This window comes from Cercospora kikuchii, assembly GCF_019650295.1.
Source record: "Cercospora kikuchii DNA, contig_00007, whole genome shotgun sequence".
NCBI lineage: Eukaryota > Fungi > Ascomycota > Dothideomycetes > Mycosphaerellales > Mycosphaerellaceae > Cercospora > Cercospora kikuchii.
This window is the reverse complement of record NW_025408588.1, coordinates 869,674-889,027: the sequence shown is the minus strand read 5'-3', so window position 1 is coordinate 889,027 and position 19,354 is coordinate 869,674. Positions and strand designations below refer to the sequence as shown.

Sequence of the window (19,354 nt, the reverse complement as noted above, 5' to 3'; positions counted from 1 at the left end):
TTGCGTCATATATCATGGCAACTTTCTCGACATCATCACGATCTGCGAACGACTCTGGCCATCATTGTGCTGATCGTGCACGCGAATAATTAAATGCGGCAGTCTGGAACAACCTATAGTCGAAAAGTCGATTTTTAACATGAAGGGAGATCAGATTGCTGCTCGCGATTATAGGACATATCTAAAGCCTTTGTTGTCGATCTCTGTGATACGGTTAGCGAAATTTCCTGGAGCAGAATTGTCTTCTTTGTGCTCTCTTACCTGTCATATCTTGCATGCCGCTCTCGATCGCAGCCTTCTCCTCGGCTTCCTTCGTCAGACCTGACGCAGCCAGGTCGCGATCTCTCTTCTTGTTGATCGACCACATGTAAAAGTAAAGCACGCATACAGCCGTCAACTTAACGCTGTACCCCACGAGCATGGCAATGTATGCCGAGTGGTAGCCTGGAGATTCATTGTCCTTAAATGTCTGTGGTCTGTTGAGACAAGGTTAGCGCATGCCAGCACAGAGATGTCCATCAGATTGTAACACTCACCCGATGATGTTTCCGACACAGTAGCCAGTGAAGATGATCGTGCCTGTCAGTTGTTTCTTCGTGAAGCCTCCAATGTTACTGCTAATCATGGTCAATGACATTGAGAAACCAAGTCCCTGGAAGTAGCAGAGCCAGATAGCGACTAGACGGCCCCATTTGTTGCTTTCTGGTAGGCCCACAAGCATGCCAGCTCCAAGAATACAGATCAGATTGGCAACGATCATGGTTGGGCATCTTATGTTCGGGAATTTTGAGCAAATGAAGCCACCGCCAAGCAGCGACAGGAATTGCACTGCTCCGCCAGGAATCTATTCGCACCATAAATTAGCCACTGCGTACAAAGAACCGGGGCTCCAAAGGCATTTCTCACCTGCAGGTATTGCGTGCCAAGCGTATCAAATCCGAATGACTTGATGATTAATGATGTAAAGCTCGTCAGTGCCGAATTGGGAACTTGAGCGCCGACCGCCATGATAAACAGAATCCAAGTTTTTGGATCCTGGATCGTCTGCAACGCTTGGTGGCGAGAAAAGTGCGAGTTCTTGACTCCCTGTCGGTTCTTCGCGACACGTTCCACCGCAACATACCGCTCACGTGGCGTCAAGAACTTGGCCTGGGAGGGCATATCCGGTAGCACAACGAGGGCAAGGATACCCGCTGCGAAGGACCAGCTGCCAAAGATGAGGAAAATGTACATCCATCGGTCCAAGGATCCGTTAATGTGTCCAACAGCGTATCCGATGAGTCCACCAAACATGGTCGCGATTCCATTGGTGCAGTAATATGCTTCGAGACGAAGAGGCTGCTCGGCCGAAACATACCACATGCCGATCATGATAACAAGGCCCGGGTTGACGGGCCCCTCAATCAATCCAAGTAGAAATCGATTGGTGGCAATGCCAGCGAAGCTCGTCGTTGCCGGTGTTGTCAAGAGGATGATGCCCCATGCCACGCAGGTACCAGCTATCTGCGTCAGCCTTTAGTGATAGAAGTGCGCACTGTTATACGTACCGAGGAACTTGCCAATGGGCAGTTTTTGCATCAGATATCCGCCGGGCCATTGGCCAGCCAGGTAGCCTAGCAGCCGGGTATAGTCAGTCACCATCTCGCAATACAAAGTTGAGGTCTCCGCTTCATACCAAAGTAGAAGATTGACGCTAGCCAGCTGTATTGGTCTCCATGTAGGTTCGTGCCTTTCTGAAGGTCATATGCAGATGCGTAGTTGATACCATTCTTGTCCAGATACTGCAGCAGGTATAGGAGCCAGAGGATAGGCATCAAGCGCAAATCGATCTTGCGTAGCACTCGTTTCGACTCTGCAGGATCAATCGGCTCTTGCTCGTGCTGCCTGTAGACTTCATAGCTGTCATCCACGTCTGACGTAGCTGCCGAGGAAGCCTTCGTTGCGTGAACGTCTGTTGTCGGGAGGCCCTCCTTCGCTACATCCGAGTCGGCCATCTTGTGGACTCAAATTGAGAAAGATGCAGAACTGTCCAGACGTCCCGGAATAAGAAGAGAGAAGATTTCAACGACCCAGCATCATGGCTTCCTTGTCGGCAACGTGTGCCGCACGTGTCTCGGCTCCATGGCCATGCAGTCGAACATTCTGCTACTCTGGAAAGCCGGGCGGTCGCCAGTCCATTTGTGAAGGGTATCGGTTCGGTCCATCGCCCAGATCATCATTACTGCAAGGGTTGCGGTTAAGCAAGAGCCAAGCCATGATTGGCTCTCCTGGGCGGTCGCAAGTTGATCGCATGCATCATGACCATTTAGCGCGATGTCGTGCTTTCGCGTGCGAAATGCTTCTCAGGTTCTTCTCAACTTGTTTGTACGAGAATTTCCTCGTTGGGGCTTGTCAAGTCATAGAATCCACGTGAAGCGTTACCGAAGTGGCAATACCGTGTGTCGCTCGGTATATCGCGTGTTGAGTAAGTGAATGACATTGGGAAGTCGGAAAGAATGGAAGACGAGGGCGCGGAAGATGGATATTCTGCCTGAGGCACTCAACACCAATCTCCGCGGATGTAGGGTCCTGCCCAACATTCGCTCCGTATCTCCATCGTCAATAATGCCATTCATGTTCTCCCGTGCTGCTTCTGCGCTCATAAGCAATCATCCCAGCCTCGTGGAGAGTTTGAGACAGCCTACAATAGGGCGCGTAACGAGATCTTGCAGCTTGCCGGGCCTGCCGCTCGACGATGGTATGATTTAAGGATTGAGAATGAGCGCACTTGACGGACGATTAGGGAAAGTGGTAGGAACGAAGTAAGCGTTTGGATGAGCGACTGATATGAAGTAGCACTTATTGACGACGAGGGACGTCCAACTCATTTGCAGCCACATATTCACTCCCGAGCTCATGCCTATGGAATACCGGAAGTTCGTACATCTGCCCATTGCCCGCAGATAGCTCAGCTCTATAAGGGTTGTAACTATACGCACCCGGAAGTTCTGGAGCTCCATAATGGTGGTCGTCCCCTCGAAGTTCTCCAATCCCTGTGGCCTCCATTTCGGGTTTCAGCTCTGGCTTGTGATCGTGCCAAGACCGTATAGATGGCTTCTCGTTTGTTGGAGCAGGACTGTAGGCCTGCGCTCCAGGTCGCGACCATTTCTTTCGACGCCACCAGAATATTACCAAGGCCAATATCAGGACAGCCGCAACAGCTAATGCAATTCCCACTATAGCGCCGGTGCCCAGGCCTGGAGAAGATTCGTCGAGAGATAGTCCTGGAGGCAAGATGGGGACGATATCTTGTGTCGATGGAAACAGCGCCTGCCCGACTGTAAAGTTCCGTCTATCATAGTCGGCGATGACATATGCTTCCTGCAGAAAAGCCCTTCCGAGGGTGTACTGTGTGTCATTTTGAGCTCGCTTTAAAGGGAAGTATCGCTGGCTCTGATTGTAGTACGGAGTGCTGACATTCAGGTCGAAAGCAGCGTACGGAATGTTTATGACGGTATTGCTGGTTCCCTGGTCCTTCGAGGCGCCGATGGAAAAAGCGAAACTGGGGTTCTGTGCTACCAGTCTTGCGTGAGTGTCTTCACTCACAGTGTAGAATTCGGTCACGTTATCCCACTCCAACTCGAACGCAGTCTCAAATGCCTGGCAGATCTCCATTGGAAGCCACATGTGTGCAACCAAAGAGTTGAGAAAGACGTAGATACCGTCTGCCAGCAACGGCGTACTGCCCAGAGTATCATGTGTTATCGACTGGAGTCCGATCAGGAGATCTCGCGATGGGTCCGTCCAGAACGGGGCGCTTACACTTCCAGAGGTGCTCCAATCAATTCGGTTTGCATCGTAACCACCAAAGGTCACACTACCAAAAACCGGTGGGCTCTTGTATACAGCACCAGCTGTGTATGCCCAAGTTGTGCTGGGAACTATGGTGTTGTTCAGGTCTCGCAGCGTCCCCAGTAGACTTGGTATCGCGCCGGATGTGTACGACGTGAAGTTTTGGCTGATCGGGCTTAGTGGCAGTGTTCCGAGAAAGAAGTCATTGGTGGCGATTCCCGCGACAGTCTGATTCTCCAGCTTGGGGAGGCCGGAATCAGGAAGGCCGAAGGAAATTGTGTCGAAGCCGTAGTAAGCGTTCGCTGAAAGGCCAAGCTTTTCCTCCTCATACAGTGCGACCTCGTAAAGGCCGTTGTTTTCCAGTCGGGCCGTGGACCACGTAAGAGATGCATTTCGATCCAATGTGCCTCCTCGCGCAAAGCTACACTCCGTCGCTTCGAGATCTGGGTTCGCTTGTTCACATCCTTCGGTGATCACCGCCCAGATTGTATTTGCAGCGGTCGCGGAAGTACCAGGCAGGAGGCGCACGACCTGGACTGCTAGGATGAGCTACTACACACGACAACATTCTTGGGCACTCGCTTCTCACCGGGCGTTCCTATTTGTAAGTTGAACGTGGACCACCTTCCGTCGTTGCCATCCCTAAGCACTGGTCAGACATGTGTAGATTGTGTACAGCATGAGACCTACCAATAGCCACTCGGCGGAAGAGACAGCGGCTTAGCCGTATCGTTCAAGGCTGCAGAAGCAATGTGCGCGAAGAGGAGCGAAAGACATATCCCGAACATCCTCCTTGCAGCAACTATGTAAGCTTACATGCGATAGGAAAAGATGTTGTGGAAACAGATCTCGCCGCCGGATCCTGGAAACGGAATGTACAAGCCCAAAAAGCACAGATCGGTGGACATACTCGACAATTGTGGCAATTGCGGCCTCACACCTGACTGCCAAGTCCACGGGCTTCATGGCAAGACCTCATCTGGAAGCATTCACACATCGAAGGACGACAATTGGCTCTGCGCTCCAAGACGGGTGCTGTTGGTGCTGCGCGTTGTCCAGTTGTCTGCGTGCAAGATGCAGCCAATATCGACCACAAGATGGCGCTTGCAGCACATTTCAGATCTTTGACGAATGGGGCCAGCAGCTGAGCGTCTCGTACGTCGAGAGCCGGCCGCTCTTGCGTCTGGAAGCTAGCAGCCACATGTTAGAGTTTACCGCCAAGACTAAGCCTCACAGTTGTGAACAAGGCTGAGTGAATTAATCGGACAGTCTCTACTCCATGGAATCGAAAAAAGTTGGAGCTCTAATCACCGCTTATCTGGTCATGAGCTATGCAGTTCCATCAAGTTTCACGCTATCACGATCAGAGATACAGAAGATGGATAGCCATGAGGTACCTTGCGCAAAAGTCCAGCGTGCATCTGGAGGATCGAGCTACTAAACTCTATTGATGAACCACGATGTCTCGGCCTCATATGCTCTGCCTTGCCATGCGCCGGCAGTGCACGCGTGGAAGCCGTCAGAGCCTTCCACATTCAATAGTCATAACTCGACCTCAACACGTCAAGAGAAGTGCTTTCTCTTGGGATAAGAGGTTTTGAGTCTCACGAAGCAATTTTCGCCCAAGATGGCTTGGTCGACAACGCTCTTGTTGCTTTTCTTGGCTAGAAGAGGCGATACTTCTCCACGTAAGGGGTGACAAAGTCCCGGATTTAGATTGTCACTGACTCCAAGGATGAATAGGCGTACACGACGGCGATTCCTGGTCGCACAATGATGACGAGTCTGCTGTTGACCAGACAAGCTCCAGTGCCAACTACACATACGTCGATGAAGCGATGCTAGACGACGTCTGTCCCCTTTCGAATAAGAGTGCGACAAGTAAATACGGTTTCTTGACCGCGGCAGATTGTGGCTCTGCGGCATGTTGCACATTCACGCCTCTCACACATTACATAGTGACATGGCAGAGATACGAAATTGAGCCCGTGACCGTCGGTTCGTTGGTGAAAGAGAACAAGTTCTGGCAGCCGCTGACTGGGTAACAGGTGCTGAAGTTGTCGTCATCGACACGGAACAAGGCTTGACGTCTACTAGTACAGAAGTCATCACCACTGGCATTGTTTTGACTCTGAACGGCGAGAAGACCACACTCAACCCCAACCTCTGGGTCAAAGATGGAACATTCGATGGAGGATCTGACGTACCAACGAGAAGTACAATCGTCACCGATGCGTATGATAGCTCGTACACTATGTTCGTCTCCTCTTGCGCAGGTTTATTCGACACATGTTGACATTCATTCCAGAAAGTATCCCACGCCGTATGTCGAGTTGGAGAAATACCTCTATTGGTACGGTAGTATTCCAATAGTATCGGCAGGCGCAACCAGCTGCCTTCAGCAACGCAGTAACCCGTACTCCCGCGGTGCTGGATGGTCGGTGCCATCACCGACGTTCGTGTCCACCCCAGAGATGACGGCAGATCCGACTGACCCCAAGGGACTGTTCTACATTCTGAAAGGAAATGCTGGTGGTCCTGGTCAACAGATCCCGGGTGCCAATTTCGGCATCAGTAGTGGCAAAGGGCCCGACATTGGCAAGCTTACTTGTGGAGGGGCCCTGGCAACAGAGTTACTGGAAAGTTGGCGACCCACAGAGCTAGTCATATCGGTTTACAGCTCATGCCTCTGTGATACAGAGCACAAAGCACCTGCTGCTCCGGTCTCGACCGTGTCTTTCCTATTGACACCCACCACACGTTTCGCCCGCTTAGCTCCAACAACAACGGACTCACCCATAGCCGGCCAGCGGATCTCCAACAATGCCGCAGTTGAAACTAGCAGTCCAGAATTTAACACAAATACCGACACGGCACGTTCGATTCCGATCAACACAGTCGGACAACCGAGCAAGGGGTCGGGTGAGCAGAGGCACAGTCAAGCCTCGAACAGTATCAGCACGGAAGCAAGTGCAGATCTTCTGCAGAATACCGGTCCGCTATCAACAAGGAGAGTAGAGACGCCCAAGGTTTCTAGTCCAACACCATCAGTGCCATCCGCTAAGCCATCAATGCCAGTCAAGGACACAGCAAGTGCGTCACAGAGTGCTTCAATAACAAATGCAGCAAGTTCTCGGATTGTTTCTTCGATTGAGCCGTCAGTCACACCATCCTCATTATCACCAGAGGGATCGAGAGTCTCTACGCCAACGGCCCAGGACAAGATTGAGCTTCAAGACACTCAGACTCAGTCAGACACTGCCAACCCGCTAGAATCGGCTAGACTTGAAACTCCATCTCGGTCTGGGACATCACTCCTGCTCTCGCCTATACCGAAGGGTTCGACAGATCCTGCGCTTTCATCTCAGCGCCCCACTACCCCTCAAGGCGTCCAGAATGAGCCAATTACTGCCAATTCGCAATCTCAACAATCAGCCAGCTTCAGAACTGCGTCCTCGCCTGAACAGTCAGGACAAACGCCCCCGTCATCAAAGGCATCGGTAGACACTGCGGCATCCCCTCAGCGCACGACTGAATCCCCAAGCGTGCTTGCAGAGCCAGTGCCTACCAGTTCAAGATCAGCTGAAGCAAGCTCAGACACGCCTGCAGCTGCAGTAGTCGTGGCCGATGGCCAATTATCTATGGTATCCGTCGAACCATCAAGCCAGAGTGGTCCATTGTCGCAATCTTCGTCAGTCAAAATAGGCGACATGATAGCCTCCGGGATTGGCGAAACTGAAAAAGCGAGCGCAATCGAGACAAATTCTCAAGGGTCAGCGACTACCGAATCCTCGCCAACTACAAGCACCGCAGCAGATACCAAAACATCGAGCCCGATTGATACCACATCTCAGGCATCTCGAATGTCAGAGCCCTCGCAGACAAGATCTCCCACGTCCCAGAAGAGCACTTCAAAGGTGATTGCTTCACCCACACGGGCACCTAGTAGTCCACGATCCTCAGAGACAACGCGTGCTACAGGCGACATCATAGCTTCTGTAATGGGATTGACTAGGTCTACTGGTTCAGCAGGAAGACTCGGAAGCGAAGGATGGATACGCTTTGCGTTAGGCTTGCTGATATTCTATCTTGCAATTTAACAAGTTGTGTAAACTTGAATTAATAATCTCGATATTCTTTGTTGATGAAGAGCTGCAGTGGCTCAGCAACGGCGGACCGCGTGCGACATGCCACGTGCGCCGCTTTCTCCACTTTCTCCAACATCGCCTCCACCTCCACCAAGCCCGTCACCTCACTACACTGTGCGCTGACAGAACGATTCTCGCGGCATCATCTATCCTCGGCCGTATCATCTCTATCCAAGATGCCATTCACAAACTACGATGTTCGTGCGTAGGGGTACGCACGCGTGTCCGACGAAGCAATCGGCCGATAGCAACAGCCACCAAACGCCATTGAATCCTTCGCGATGGCCTATGAAGCCAACCACCAGGAATGTGCGACGGCCGTACCATAGAGACAGCTGATACGAGATCAAGTTGGCGAATTGTAGGCTGAGCAGATCGCCACAGAACTCTGGAAAATACCGCTTGCTTCTTGCTTGAGCTTATCATGCGAGACAGGTGAGGTTGTATGACACGTTCGTGGCTTGAAGGCTGGAAGCCGCACCGAAGGTATAATAACACGAACCGCATCCACCCTAGACATCTAAATGCCCATCTCTCGCCACTTCCGAGCCTCCAATCCCAGACCCAAACTTCGAACACAAGAATATACGTCTTCCATCAGCATCACTAGCAGCCACACGCACGACTACCTTCACTGCACACTCTGCGAGTCAAGCAGCCATGGAAGCGTCCATGGCCGCGCACCTCATCGCCATCCCAACAGCCTTCATCCTCTCAGGTTACAACGTAGCATTCTCTCAAAATGGTGTGCCAAATCTGTTTGACCAACCTCTCTCGGTCTCAACTCAAGTCTTCACCAAAGTGTACTACAGCGGCGTCAAATTCGTAACGCCAGCCGCCATCGGCGGCACAGCAGCATATGCCTACCTCGCCTACCTCCACAAGCAGAGACCAACGCAACGAAACTTGTACTTGGCTGGCGCAGGCTTCGTGTTGGGAATTGGAGCGTTTACTGCGTTGGTTATGAAACCTGGCATTGGGAGGTTGATAGATATCAGTAAGAGTGGTGCTTTGCAAGCTAAAGCGGAGCAAAATGGAGAGGCAGCGAGGTTGCTGCAGAAATGGGTGATGCAGAATTGGTTCCGTGCTTCGTTGGGCTTCGCGGGAGGTATGGTAGGACTATGGGCTGCGATTCTGTAAGACAGCAGTGGGACGGCCAACTCAAGTGATGCCAGAAAGGCTGATGGGCCATACTCGACACCAGTAGCTGCAAAGTGGTCGTAGCAGATCCATCTCAAGCTCTCCCCGGCCTGACGATCGCGCTCAACCAACGCTAGAACAACGCTAGCCCCGGAGTCTGGACCAAAGCGCACGTGGTGATCCGCCTACACGGCAGAATTCTAACTTAAACATTGTCGAACAAGGTCTAGTCCGGTGTGTGGCTAGCTGAAGAACAACACTAGCAAAGCGCCTGACTTGTTGTTGACCGAATGGATCAGGAAAGTCCTTTTATTTCCACCGCATGCTTCATGCTTAGAACCTACCTGACTGTTTTCTCTTCTTGCAATCCGACGCACCCGCAACATTTGCTCTCCAGATGGCAGCTAATCTCGCTGGTATCGTGGTCGCGGCTGTTGCATCTATCTGTACAAATGCATTGTATGGCCCTCTCCTGTCGTCGTACTCTGCGGTCCCCAGCGTCCAGCAGTATTGCACATCCAAATATCCTGTGGCCACTGTGACAACCACATCCACTGCACCTACTGTCACGGCTTCCACCACTTCTATCGAAACCGTCCCGGCGGCAACCGTGACCTCGACCAGTACTAGCACAGTAGTCTCAACAGGTGAGAGATGTTCAATCCTTTGTGTCTAGCGACGCTGACATTAATTCATCGACAGCACCGACCGTCACGACTACCACGTTTGCTCCGACAGTTACAGTGACAACTGTTGCTACTACCACAACCGAAAGTGTCTCTACGCAGACCGCATACACCTGTCCAGCTACGCCCAACAAACTCAAGGCCCGCGGGAATACGCCATATGCGAAGTCTCTATGTCCTGGTGCTTCGATCTACAGAACGCAAGGTGGTGACAGTTATGGAATATGTCAAAACTTCGACTCTATTGGTGGTGATCTGCAAACCATCTCTGGCGTGGGAAGCGCGAATGCATGTGCAGATGCATGCTCTCGACGCGGCAGCAAGTGCGTCGCAGCCGTGTACAAGAAGCAACTCAAGAAATGTTGGCTAAAAAGTCGGATTGGGAACGTCAGCAAATGCAACAGTGCGACCTTCATCTACAAGATGCCCAAATCTGCTCCGTCTGTGACAACTACTCGCACATCATCATCCCCAACCAGCAAAACGTCGACGACCACCAGCAAATCATCGACAACCACCAGCTCGAGGACCAGCACGACCACGACGACAAGCAGCCGCTCAACAAGCTCTGCTACAACGACTACTACTGCTGCTGCTTCTACCACTAGCACTACTAGCACCACGACTCCCTTCCAACCAGACGCCACCTTCTGCTCCTGTATCGCAACAACACCCACATCAACAATCACCTCAACACCAACAACAACCCTCACCATCACCTCGCAATCCACAGTAACCCCCGCCATCACAGTATTCACCACATCCCTTACAACAACAACCACAACTCCCACCTCAACCTCAACCAGTACTCCAACAACAACATCCACAGTCTCCATCCTCACCTCAACAACAACCGTCACAAGCACCACAACCTCCCAAACCTCCACCTACTCAACCGCCGGCCCCGGCCCAACCGAAATCGGCCGCTCCGACACCTGCAACTGTTCCTACACCGTCCGCTGCGGCATGAGAATCCCCTCAACCACCCCACCCGATGATTTCTTCAGCGTCAGCGAGCCCGAAGTCTGCCGAAACCAATGCGATCAAATGACAAGTTGCATCACATCCGTCGCATTCATAAGGCGCGACGGATTTCTAATTTGTAATTTCTACTATTCCGCAGGATATGATACAAACACAGGAAACGGGCTTGTGCAAGATTCTACTGCTACGACGTTTACGAAGGGTCAGGGGTCTTGTAGGGATTTGGGAGCACAGTGTTGTAAGAGCGATACGAGAGCTTTGTTGCGTGCTGGGTGTTATGATAGTTAGAAAAGATTTGTTGGGCGAGAGTACACATTGGGGGCAGCATGATCAAATTCGATCACAGGACATTTTTCAAATGTCGCCGAGCAGATGAAAAAACTTGGTCTGACTGAAACGTGGTCGATACCTCATTGGATCGACGGTTGATTAAAGACTACCATTGACAGAAAGACTCCACAACACCATGCTAAAAACTACTCGCTGATAAGAACGATGCAATCCATACCCATGCCCACAATTCACGCTCATGCCACTTCATGCCCCATCAAACGTAACGTACAAACATTGCAATCTCATCAAAGAATCATTCAAAAAAACAATGATCGATTGCTCAGTCACTCTTGCTCTCCAAAGCTTCTCTCTACGTATCGAAGCCCATCTAGCACGCCGGAAGCATCCTCAAAGACACTCCCACTCGGCAAAAACACACCACCTTGCAGACCGATCAGCAAGCACAAGACCTCTCCAAGTGCCCCTCTCTCCAATTTTGATTACAGTTTCCCAGAAAGTCGTGAGACCCATATCTTCTTCCACGTTCTTTGTAACATTGTCTTGTTTCCTCGTCAATCGGATGATTTTCTGACTTGGGCTCTGGATGGCCAATTTTGCCGGTTTTTGCTGTGCAGCAGTCATCGGATCCGAGTTCTCGGAACTATAATTACTACCTTGGTTGGAAGTGGTCATTGACACCATGCTCATGGCGCTGGAAGGACGCGCGTAAGGGTTCGGAGATTGAGGACGGCCAGCTCCAGTTGTCGATGATCCCCACGTGTCGGGAGAGTAGCGAGATAGCGACGAGGGGTGCTGGCGGACGCAGAAGACGAAAGTGTTGTTCATTGTCAACTTGGCGCATTGAGGCTGAGACACGTAGAGATCGTGACGCTGCGCATGTGGTGTCGGATGTCGCGTGTGAAAGTCGTAGGGCGGATTCTGGCCGGTGTGTGTCAACGGCAGAGCAAGCGCCATGGCATGAGGGTTGTCCTTGATGGAGTGCATGAGCCCTCGTTTGCCAGCATAAATCTTCAGCATGCCCTGCGCATCATCGCCAGGTAGGAGTGCCTTGACCGTGAAACGTTTGCGACCACCAGCCCATTCTGCCTGCGCAAAAGCTTTCTTTGTAATAATCTCACCACTTTCGAAGAAGTCGCCGTCTGCGTCTTGTGCAAATGCTCGAGCTTCCGTCATGGCAACGACCTCGACATCTTCGGGCACGTGAACGTGCAGATGAGCCATCTCAAGGTTCTGGAGATGTAGCATACTGGTGTCGAAATTCGCAAGCTCGAGTTCGTGCCGGAAGTATGCTGGACAAGCACACGGGAGAGAAATCAACACCTCATGCTCGACAGGTGGCACAAGATGTTGCTGCTCAGGTAGGAGAGGTATATGCGTGTAGCATATTTCCATTGGCCTAGCCAGAAAGTACCACGACTCAGCGACTTGACTGCTGGCAGTGCTGTATGCCGTCCGGCGGGGATGTGTTGGACTCGCGAGCGCGCAGTCCATCATGCGCCATTCCCCATCGACAATCACTGCATTCCACCAATGGTTCGGGTGAGCGATAGTGTCCAGGTCCAGCAGCTCACCGGGCGCTTTGAGATAGCCACGAATCACTTCCGCGTGAAGGCCAACCGCAGAGCACATGTCGCGAACCAGTAGTGCAATTTCTTCGCTGCAAGCTCGTTTCGTCTGAATTGTTCTCCGTGTATCAGCCTGTCCTTCAAAGTCATCTTCCCAGGTGATGCGCTCAGCGACCCAGGTGAAGATGGCGCGCAGTCTCTGTACATCGCTTCGGTGCGGCCGGCAGACGTAGTTCTGTGCCAGTGAGGCGGCATTTGTCATTGGCGGTGCGCTCTGAATAAAGCGCGTGCTCTTGTCCACCAACTGCAGATTCGGCAAGTTGAAGTCCGTCGGCTCCGACACAGGTAGTCCATCGAGGCCTTCGTCGCCTTCAACATATTCGTACAGCTGGTCAATGGGGCGCATGACTGGGACGTCGTGCATTTCGCAGCGCTCAACGCGGTCCTCACGCTCACGCTGACTTAGAGAATTCGATCGATTCACATCGCGACGCACTTGCATCCAGTCACTTCCACCTGGAAGTCCCATGTCCTTGGCTGCGGCACCAGATGCAGTTTGCGGTCGGGAAGCTAAACCGCCAGCAATGCCAGTAGGTCCACTCATCCCGGTCATGCTCTTTGTTGGACTGCGACTGCCTGCTCGACTCGCTGGACGACTGCCACTGGCACTACCGATAGTTGATCGAGCATTTGCAGCTCCGGTCCTCGCTGTGGTCTTTGCCGTCTGTATCATGCGCTTGAAGAAGCCACTTCGCTTGCCCTGCGGAGAGCTCAGTCCGCCCAGTACACCTGCGTCTTCCAGTGGGTCCTTGGTCCAGTCTGCAACCGGAGTCAATGCGGGCTGGTTGTAAGATGCGTGGCTCTCGTGGTAGCTAGGGCCTGAGATTGCGCTGCCGCTATCCGTCATGCTCCTCGTGCTAAAATTGATATCTCCAGTCGACTTCGTGTGCCCCATGTCTCGCCTCTCTCGTTGACTGCCAAATCCAAACTTGCGCCGCGCCAAGCTGCCTGCACTCGTGGCGCTGAAACCGCCTGCAGAGTATCCGGACATGATACTTCTGCTCGTCAGCTGAGTACTCGTGCTACTCTGGGTTGCGGAAGATGTCTCTGTTGAATTCGTCACATTCGTCTTCGTCGTATATGTTCGGTCCAGAGTCTTCGAAGCCACATCATACGCTGACTTCCGATGTCTCAATTGAGGTAGCTGCTGTTGCGCATGCCCATAGCGGCCATTCGATCCTTGACTGGATCCACTACTGGACGTTGCGGGTCTCGACGAGTACTGCGCATCCTTCAGAGGAGGTTCGGGCGCCTGCTCCGAAAAGGATTTGGCATGTCTGAGTTGTCGCTCCATGCGCTCCACATAGGTGTTCACTTTGTTCCCTTCGGTTTTGCTCAGTGAAGGGGTGAGAGACTTGGGGACATCGAGATCGTCGTATAGCTGATGAGTTGCAAAGCCCAAAGATGACTGCGCACGAGATTGTTCTCTTGTTGACGATCGAATTTCCTCAAATGCTTCAGGAGACCAAACATTCGGTGGCGACTTCTCTCTTTCCAAAGGAGGCGGCGATTGTGTGAAGGAACTCATGTCGTGCAGCGACGACATAACATCGTTCATGGCAGCTCGGAGTGGCGATGGTGTCATATGGCTTCCGCTAGGTGAAGGCGGCACAGGAGTCTGGGTGCCATTACTGGGGTATCCGGGATGTACTGTATCCTCCAGCTCGAGCGATGGCGCTCGGCTTGGCTGATAGACAACGCGGTGCGCTGGAGGAGGTGGAGGTGGAGAAGACTGTGGGTCGTCATCGAACTGATCCGGCGAAGGTTCCCTTGAATACTGTTGTACGTGCTCATATGGCAAGGGCGATCGAGCTCTCGCATAATGAGCGGAGTCCTCGTAAGGGGCTGGAGACGGTTGACGACCGATTGTCAGTACTTGTGGGTAGGCGGACCCGTCGTGATAAGTGGTGGGTAAAGGCGACCGCGTTCGAAGAGGCGCATGCTGTGTCGGTTGAGGCGAAGCTGCGCGAAACGACCCATAACCGGGGTGCATCGGTGCGGGCGTTGGCGTTGGGGAAGCAGAATGCGACACATTGTATCTATCGTGGCCGGGCTGAGGACTTCGTGGACGGCGCGAGGCATTGTATCTCGGCACTGGTTCTGGGATGCGTGGACCATCGTCCTTGGGTATCACTGCGACGCCGTTCTGCCTGCGGACGGTGCCCGTGGGTGCCTGTGCAGTCTTCATGCTCGAATATGGCTTGAACTTGCTCTTCTCTTTCTTCTTCTCGACCTCGCTCTCCGGTGTGGCCTCTTTACTGTTGTCCAAGCTGCCCCGCTTTCCCAACACCTCGTACGCTTGATATGGTTTCCGGAACCCGATCTTGCCTTTGGAAATACTGTGCTTCGGCTGCTGGGTGACTGGCGTTGTGTTTCGACTGTTGGGCGCTGGCGTGAACGACTCCTCTAGCACGGTCACGAAGTTGGAGGGAAACAGGCCGATGGCTCGAGGGTCGCGCCGCAGTCTTCCCATCCACCATGAGCCATCTCCCGCATTCAGCGCTTCGATCAAGTCGCCCTCGATAAAGCCCAGGTCTTTCTTCGTCTCACCTCCCCATGAATACGTTGCTTTGCACCAGCAGGGAAAGCGAGGGAGGTCGCCGGCCATGGCCATGTTCGCGATTCGGCGCGACGGTCTGGTATGTCGGTGCTATTGTAAGGTATGGTGCATGTCGAATGTCGTTCGGCGCGTGGAATCGACGTTGTTCTGCGTGGGTCTTCGCCGTTGCTATGGACCAGAAGCTCCAATTTATGCCGACAGATTATCTCGTCGCTGGCGAGTTAATGAGTGAATGTGCTGGGCGGGTGTAGCCTGTCAAGTAGCAAGTAGCGGTAGCTTAGTTCGATGATGTTGCGTAGGGATGTGTGTATATGTTTCTGCCGAACAGTAGCCCATTGGACGATGTCGTCGTAGTCGTGGACAGTTGCTCCGGCCCAAACAAAACAAAGCGGCCCTGCCAAGCCGCGCCCGAAACGTGCATCCGGCATCCGGGGCTTCTTGTGCGCCACGACTCCGACTCCAATGACAGAGACGACATGGCCGCAAGATTGTCTAGTCGCACGGCGGGTTGGGCTCCTCGCCCTTGCCTGCGCGCGACGGTGGTGTTGGTGAGAGTGCCAGCGATGACATGCCACACCGCTCACGCTGCCCTCCTCAACAGACGCCAATTCGCCGATCATACGCGACGACCGCGACGCTCTCTTTCTGTCGTCGACCACGCTGCCGCGGATTGATCACGACCGAAGACCTGTTCCTCGGCCAGTGTCCTGCGGCCGCTGTTCCACGGATTCTGGAGACACCAGCAAGCCAGTCGCCGTCAGATGGTACCTGGATCACGGCGCACCACACGCTCCCCGCTACGCGTCTCACAGGATCGTCGCTCTCGTCATTGCGGGGCTTAGCCAACACGCTGCATGCTGTTTGATGAGACGGATCGATAGTCCTGCAGAAAGGCCGCCCGTTGCCTACCTCGGGCCTCGTCCGCTGGCCGCCTTCTCCAGATGCGAGAGGCGTCGACTGTCTGGCCGCAGAAGATTCAAGTCTTCTCCTCGCGGATGCTCTGGCAAGCTGGACTCGCCTTTGGAGATCTCTGCGGGCGCACCACCAAGCGAAGCCCGCACGGACGTGAAGACTTCACCCGAATGACATCGCACGAGATGCTCACCTTTTCGCCTCGTGTCCCACGCACAGTCGCAACATTTCGCGTGCGAATATCTCACTAGCCCAGTCGCATGCTGGTGTGGTCGTTCTGCACTGCAGACAGGCCTCACACCGGTTCGGCGGGACGGCACGAGGACTCTGTACAGTAGCGGTTTCAGCCTTGCTGACGGCGACCAGTCGCTCGCGCTCCAGCTGCGACGACAGCTCTTCCATCCCGTCTGTCAGAGGGCGCTCTTTCTGCACGAGCTGCGCCCTCAATCGATGACTGCATTGTGCACAATGCCGACCCGGCCAACACGCTGCGTACCTTTCCAACGCCGCCAGATAAGTATCGCCCAGCACGTTTTCAATACATGTGCAGTTTCCCTTCCCTGTCACAATCATTTCTTCGCCCTGGAGGCATACCGTCTTTACCTTTGTCTCACGCTCTGACGTTCGCTCACCAACAACTCCGCTGCTACTCCCACTCCCATCAGTTGACCGAGACCTCATCACTCGAAGCACTTATGCAATAACACCATGGACTTCTACGACGGCACCCAGTATTGTAAGTGCTTCGTGCCAAATTCTCAGCATGGGCTCACGTATGTAGCCCGGGACTCTATTGCGACGTTTGATAGCGAGCAAAGCATCAACACTGCCAGCTCAATCTTCAGTGTTGCCCGATCCAACTCTCGAGCGTCAACGAACACAGCGTACTCATCGCATTCACAACCCTATGCCCAAGCAATTCCCTCGTTTGATGCGCCGCAACGAACCGCGCCCTCGGGCTCCGCATCGCACGGCTGGCCAAGCACGATAGGTCACGACAGGCAACGTGCTGCTCAGATTGTCACCGACCCGCGACGACTTGCTCTATACACTGCAGCACAGCGAGCTCCATCGCAGGCAACAGAGACGAAAGCGTCGCCAATCAGCCCTGCCAATCGTCAACATACACCATTGGTCGAGAAGCAAGCAAACAACAAGTTCGCCTGTTCACACTGCCGAGAAGTCTTCACCAAGAAATCAGACAGGAAGAAGCATTGGCGAGACCGTTGCCAGTACCTCGGTGATCCGAGAACACCGGAAGGCGCTTACGATGCTTTCGTGTGTCCTCAGTGCGATCACGTCGCTCGCAACGAAGATCAACAGCGGAGACATCAGAAAGTCAGTGGCCACAAGGGCGATTGGGCACCGACTCGCTTGTGTGATAAGGCTCGCTATACCTGTTCAAACCACGATACGATCTTCCACAATGCTCATGCATTCTATGCACACTTCGAGCGTGACAATTGCCCCCTCAACAATCACAGTGGCGGCAAAGATGGCTACAGGCACCATCAAGCCAGGGTCGCCGTACTACTGCAAGAGGGTAGGGACGAACTGCACAAGAGACATACTCATCTCTATGCTGCCTTGATGGCGTATTGCAGCAATCTTGGGATGCGCGCGGATGCATGGCGACCTATTGTTCAAAGACTTCCTGCCGAAGAAGCTCTCACCATAGCCAACAAGCTGGAATGGGGACTGCAAAATGCCAATGGTTCCGCCGTCAGTCGTCTTGGCTTCACTGATGTGATGGAGATGGTAGCGCAAGCTGTGCCTCTATCTGCAATTTACGATTTCAAGCACGAAGCTGCCCCGTGCGTAGGGAATGCTCTGTCGAGTCGTTCAGAGGAGCACACGGGTACACGATCCTCACCGCAGCCATATTCCGCTCGAAGTACGCAGAAGGGCCTGGAATACAGTGCAACGAAGCCGGCATCAGCATCTGCACAAGTACGGTTGCGACTGCCAGAGCGGCAGGGGAGCGCAGGTTTTGCTGTGCACAGAACAGAGCCGCTTTTCCGTGCGGATGATGACAACCTAGCTACCCCATGGTCCGAAGCTCGATATGGCTTGCATCGCCCTCTCGGCGAGAACCAGCCGGTTCAGCATTTGGCCGACGATTGCAGACGTGTGCCGGAGATGGAGGTGGTGAAAAGCACCACTCCGCTATTCCTGGCCGCAATGGCGCAGAGAACTTTGCCTGGCAACAATCAGACATCTTGGCACGATGAGGACGACTGGGACATCGTCGATCAAGCTTCGGTGCCCACGTCGAGCAATCATGCTTCCGATCACGACCACTACCCCGAGTTTCAAGCTCTTACGCCGTCTCCCACGAAGGACACGCGCTACGAATGGTCGATTCCGGCGCCGCCCTCAAGAAAGCGGCCTATCTCGACCAGCAGTTCAGTGCTCCCAGATTCCATTGCACGCTCAAGAGCAGGACCCACACACAACCTCGCGCTGCGCCCGGCATCTAAAGACTTCACTACGTCTGTGCAAACGGCTCCAGTGCCTCAATCGCCCAGGACAAGCCAGCGAAGCTCTGGCGAAAGCGTTGTTGGAAAGTGGTTCAGTTATGCGAACTACTACGGACAACCTGCAACTCCTACACTGCTACTTCCAGGGACAAAGGCAGCAGACTACAGTGATGCGAACAGCCATCAGCAAGCTATGCAGTCCACCACTCTCCCAGAACGCAGCAGGACAGCTGGTCAGGCAGTAAAAGCTGTCTTCAGAAAAATGAAGACTCCAAGCGTGCGCGAAATCAGCGGCGCTTCGTCTGAGTCCACCACAACATCTCCACCGCGTGCCAGGCCAATCTCACGCTGTGTGCACTGTGGTAAGATCGATGATATCGCTTGCCTCACGAACCACATCTCAGACCGACGGCAAGCTCAAGCTCGTCACAATCGTCGGAATGGAAGCATTTTGGATCCCTCCGCAGTCGCCGAAGCTTTTAACGAATTTGATCCTACTTTTGATATGTTTGCCAACTATGCTGGATATCCCAACGACAGTTACGATTTTTGATTTCTCTACATCGTGGAACGACTAAACTTGTACAATAGAAGCTCTTTGCGCCTGACTTTCAAGATCTCACCCCAGAATTTACGAAGAGACGACTTGGGACTGTAGTAATTTTGTAATATAGAAATTGTGTAATATCATAAC

General features: G+C 53.2%; 6 protein-coding genes across 6 annotated transcripts; 3 read left to right on the top strand and 3 right to left on the bottom strand.

Annotated features, from left to right (window-relative positions):
- Positions 1–168: 168 nt before the first annotated feature.
- On the bottom strand, positions 169–1,994 carry CKM354_001045500 (uncharacterized protein; the record flags this gene model as incomplete). The annotated part of the gene is made up of 6 exons (XM_044805914.1): positions 169–203; positions 262–476; positions 537–844; positions 907–1,499; positions 1,548–1,613; positions 1,676–1,994. The coding sequence occupies 6 exons, from the start codon at positions 1,992–1,994 to the stop codon at positions 169–171; spliced, it is 1,536 nt and encodes a 511-aa protein (XP_044661849.1).
- Positions 1,995–2,838: 844 nt separating this feature from the next.
- On the bottom strand, positions 2,839–4,619 carry CKM354_001045400 (uncharacterized protein; the record flags this gene model as incomplete). Its single annotated transcript, XM_044805913.1, has 3 exons — positions 2,839–4,367; positions 4,421–4,473; positions 4,522–4,619. 3 exons carry the CDS (start codon positions 4,617–4,619, stop codon positions 2,839–2,841), a joined length of 1,680 nt encoding a protein of 559 aa, XP_044661848.1.
- An 839-nt stretch (positions 4,620–5,458) lies between these two features.
- On the top strand, positions 5,459–7,672 carry CKM354_001045300 (uncharacterized protein; the record flags this gene model as incomplete). The annotated part of the gene is made up of 5 exons (XM_044805912.1): positions 5,459–5,519; positions 5,575–5,829; positions 5,880–6,087; positions 6,140–7,522; positions 7,576–7,672. 5 exons carry the CDS (start codon positions 5,459–5,461, stop codon positions 7,670–7,672), a joined length of 2,004 nt encoding a protein of 667 aa, XP_044661847.1.
- Positions 7,673–8,639: 967 nt separating this feature from the next.
- Positions 8,640–10,413, top strand: CKM354_001045200 (uncharacterized protein; the record flags this gene model as incomplete). The annotated part of the gene is made up of 4 exons (XM_044805911.1): positions 8,640–9,087; positions 9,524–9,766; positions 9,822–10,078; positions 10,126–10,413. 4 exons carry the CDS (start codon positions 8,640–8,642, stop codon positions 10,411–10,413), a joined length of 1,236 nt encoding a protein of 411 aa, XP_044661846.1.
- A 1,057-nt stretch (positions 10,414–11,470) lies between these two features.
- CKM354_001045100 (uncharacterized protein) lies at positions 11,471–15,322 on the bottom strand (the record flags this gene model as incomplete). The annotated part of the gene is made up of 1 exon (XM_044805910.1): positions 11,471–15,322. The coding sequence occupies one exon, from the start codon at positions 15,320–15,322 to the stop codon at positions 11,471–11,473; it is 3,852 nt and encodes a 1,283-aa protein (XP_044661845.1).
- Positions 15,323–16,888: 1,566 nt separating this feature from the next.
- On the top strand, positions 16,889–19,213 carry CKM354_001045000 (uncharacterized protein; the record flags this gene model as incomplete). Its single annotated transcript, XM_044805909.1, has 2 exons — positions 16,889–16,916; positions 16,962–19,213. The coding sequence occupies 2 exons, from the start codon at positions 16,889–16,891 to the stop codon at positions 19,211–19,213; spliced, it is 2,280 nt and encodes a 759-aa protein (XP_044661844.1).
- Between the last annotated feature and the right edge of the window lie 141 nt (positions 19,214–19,354).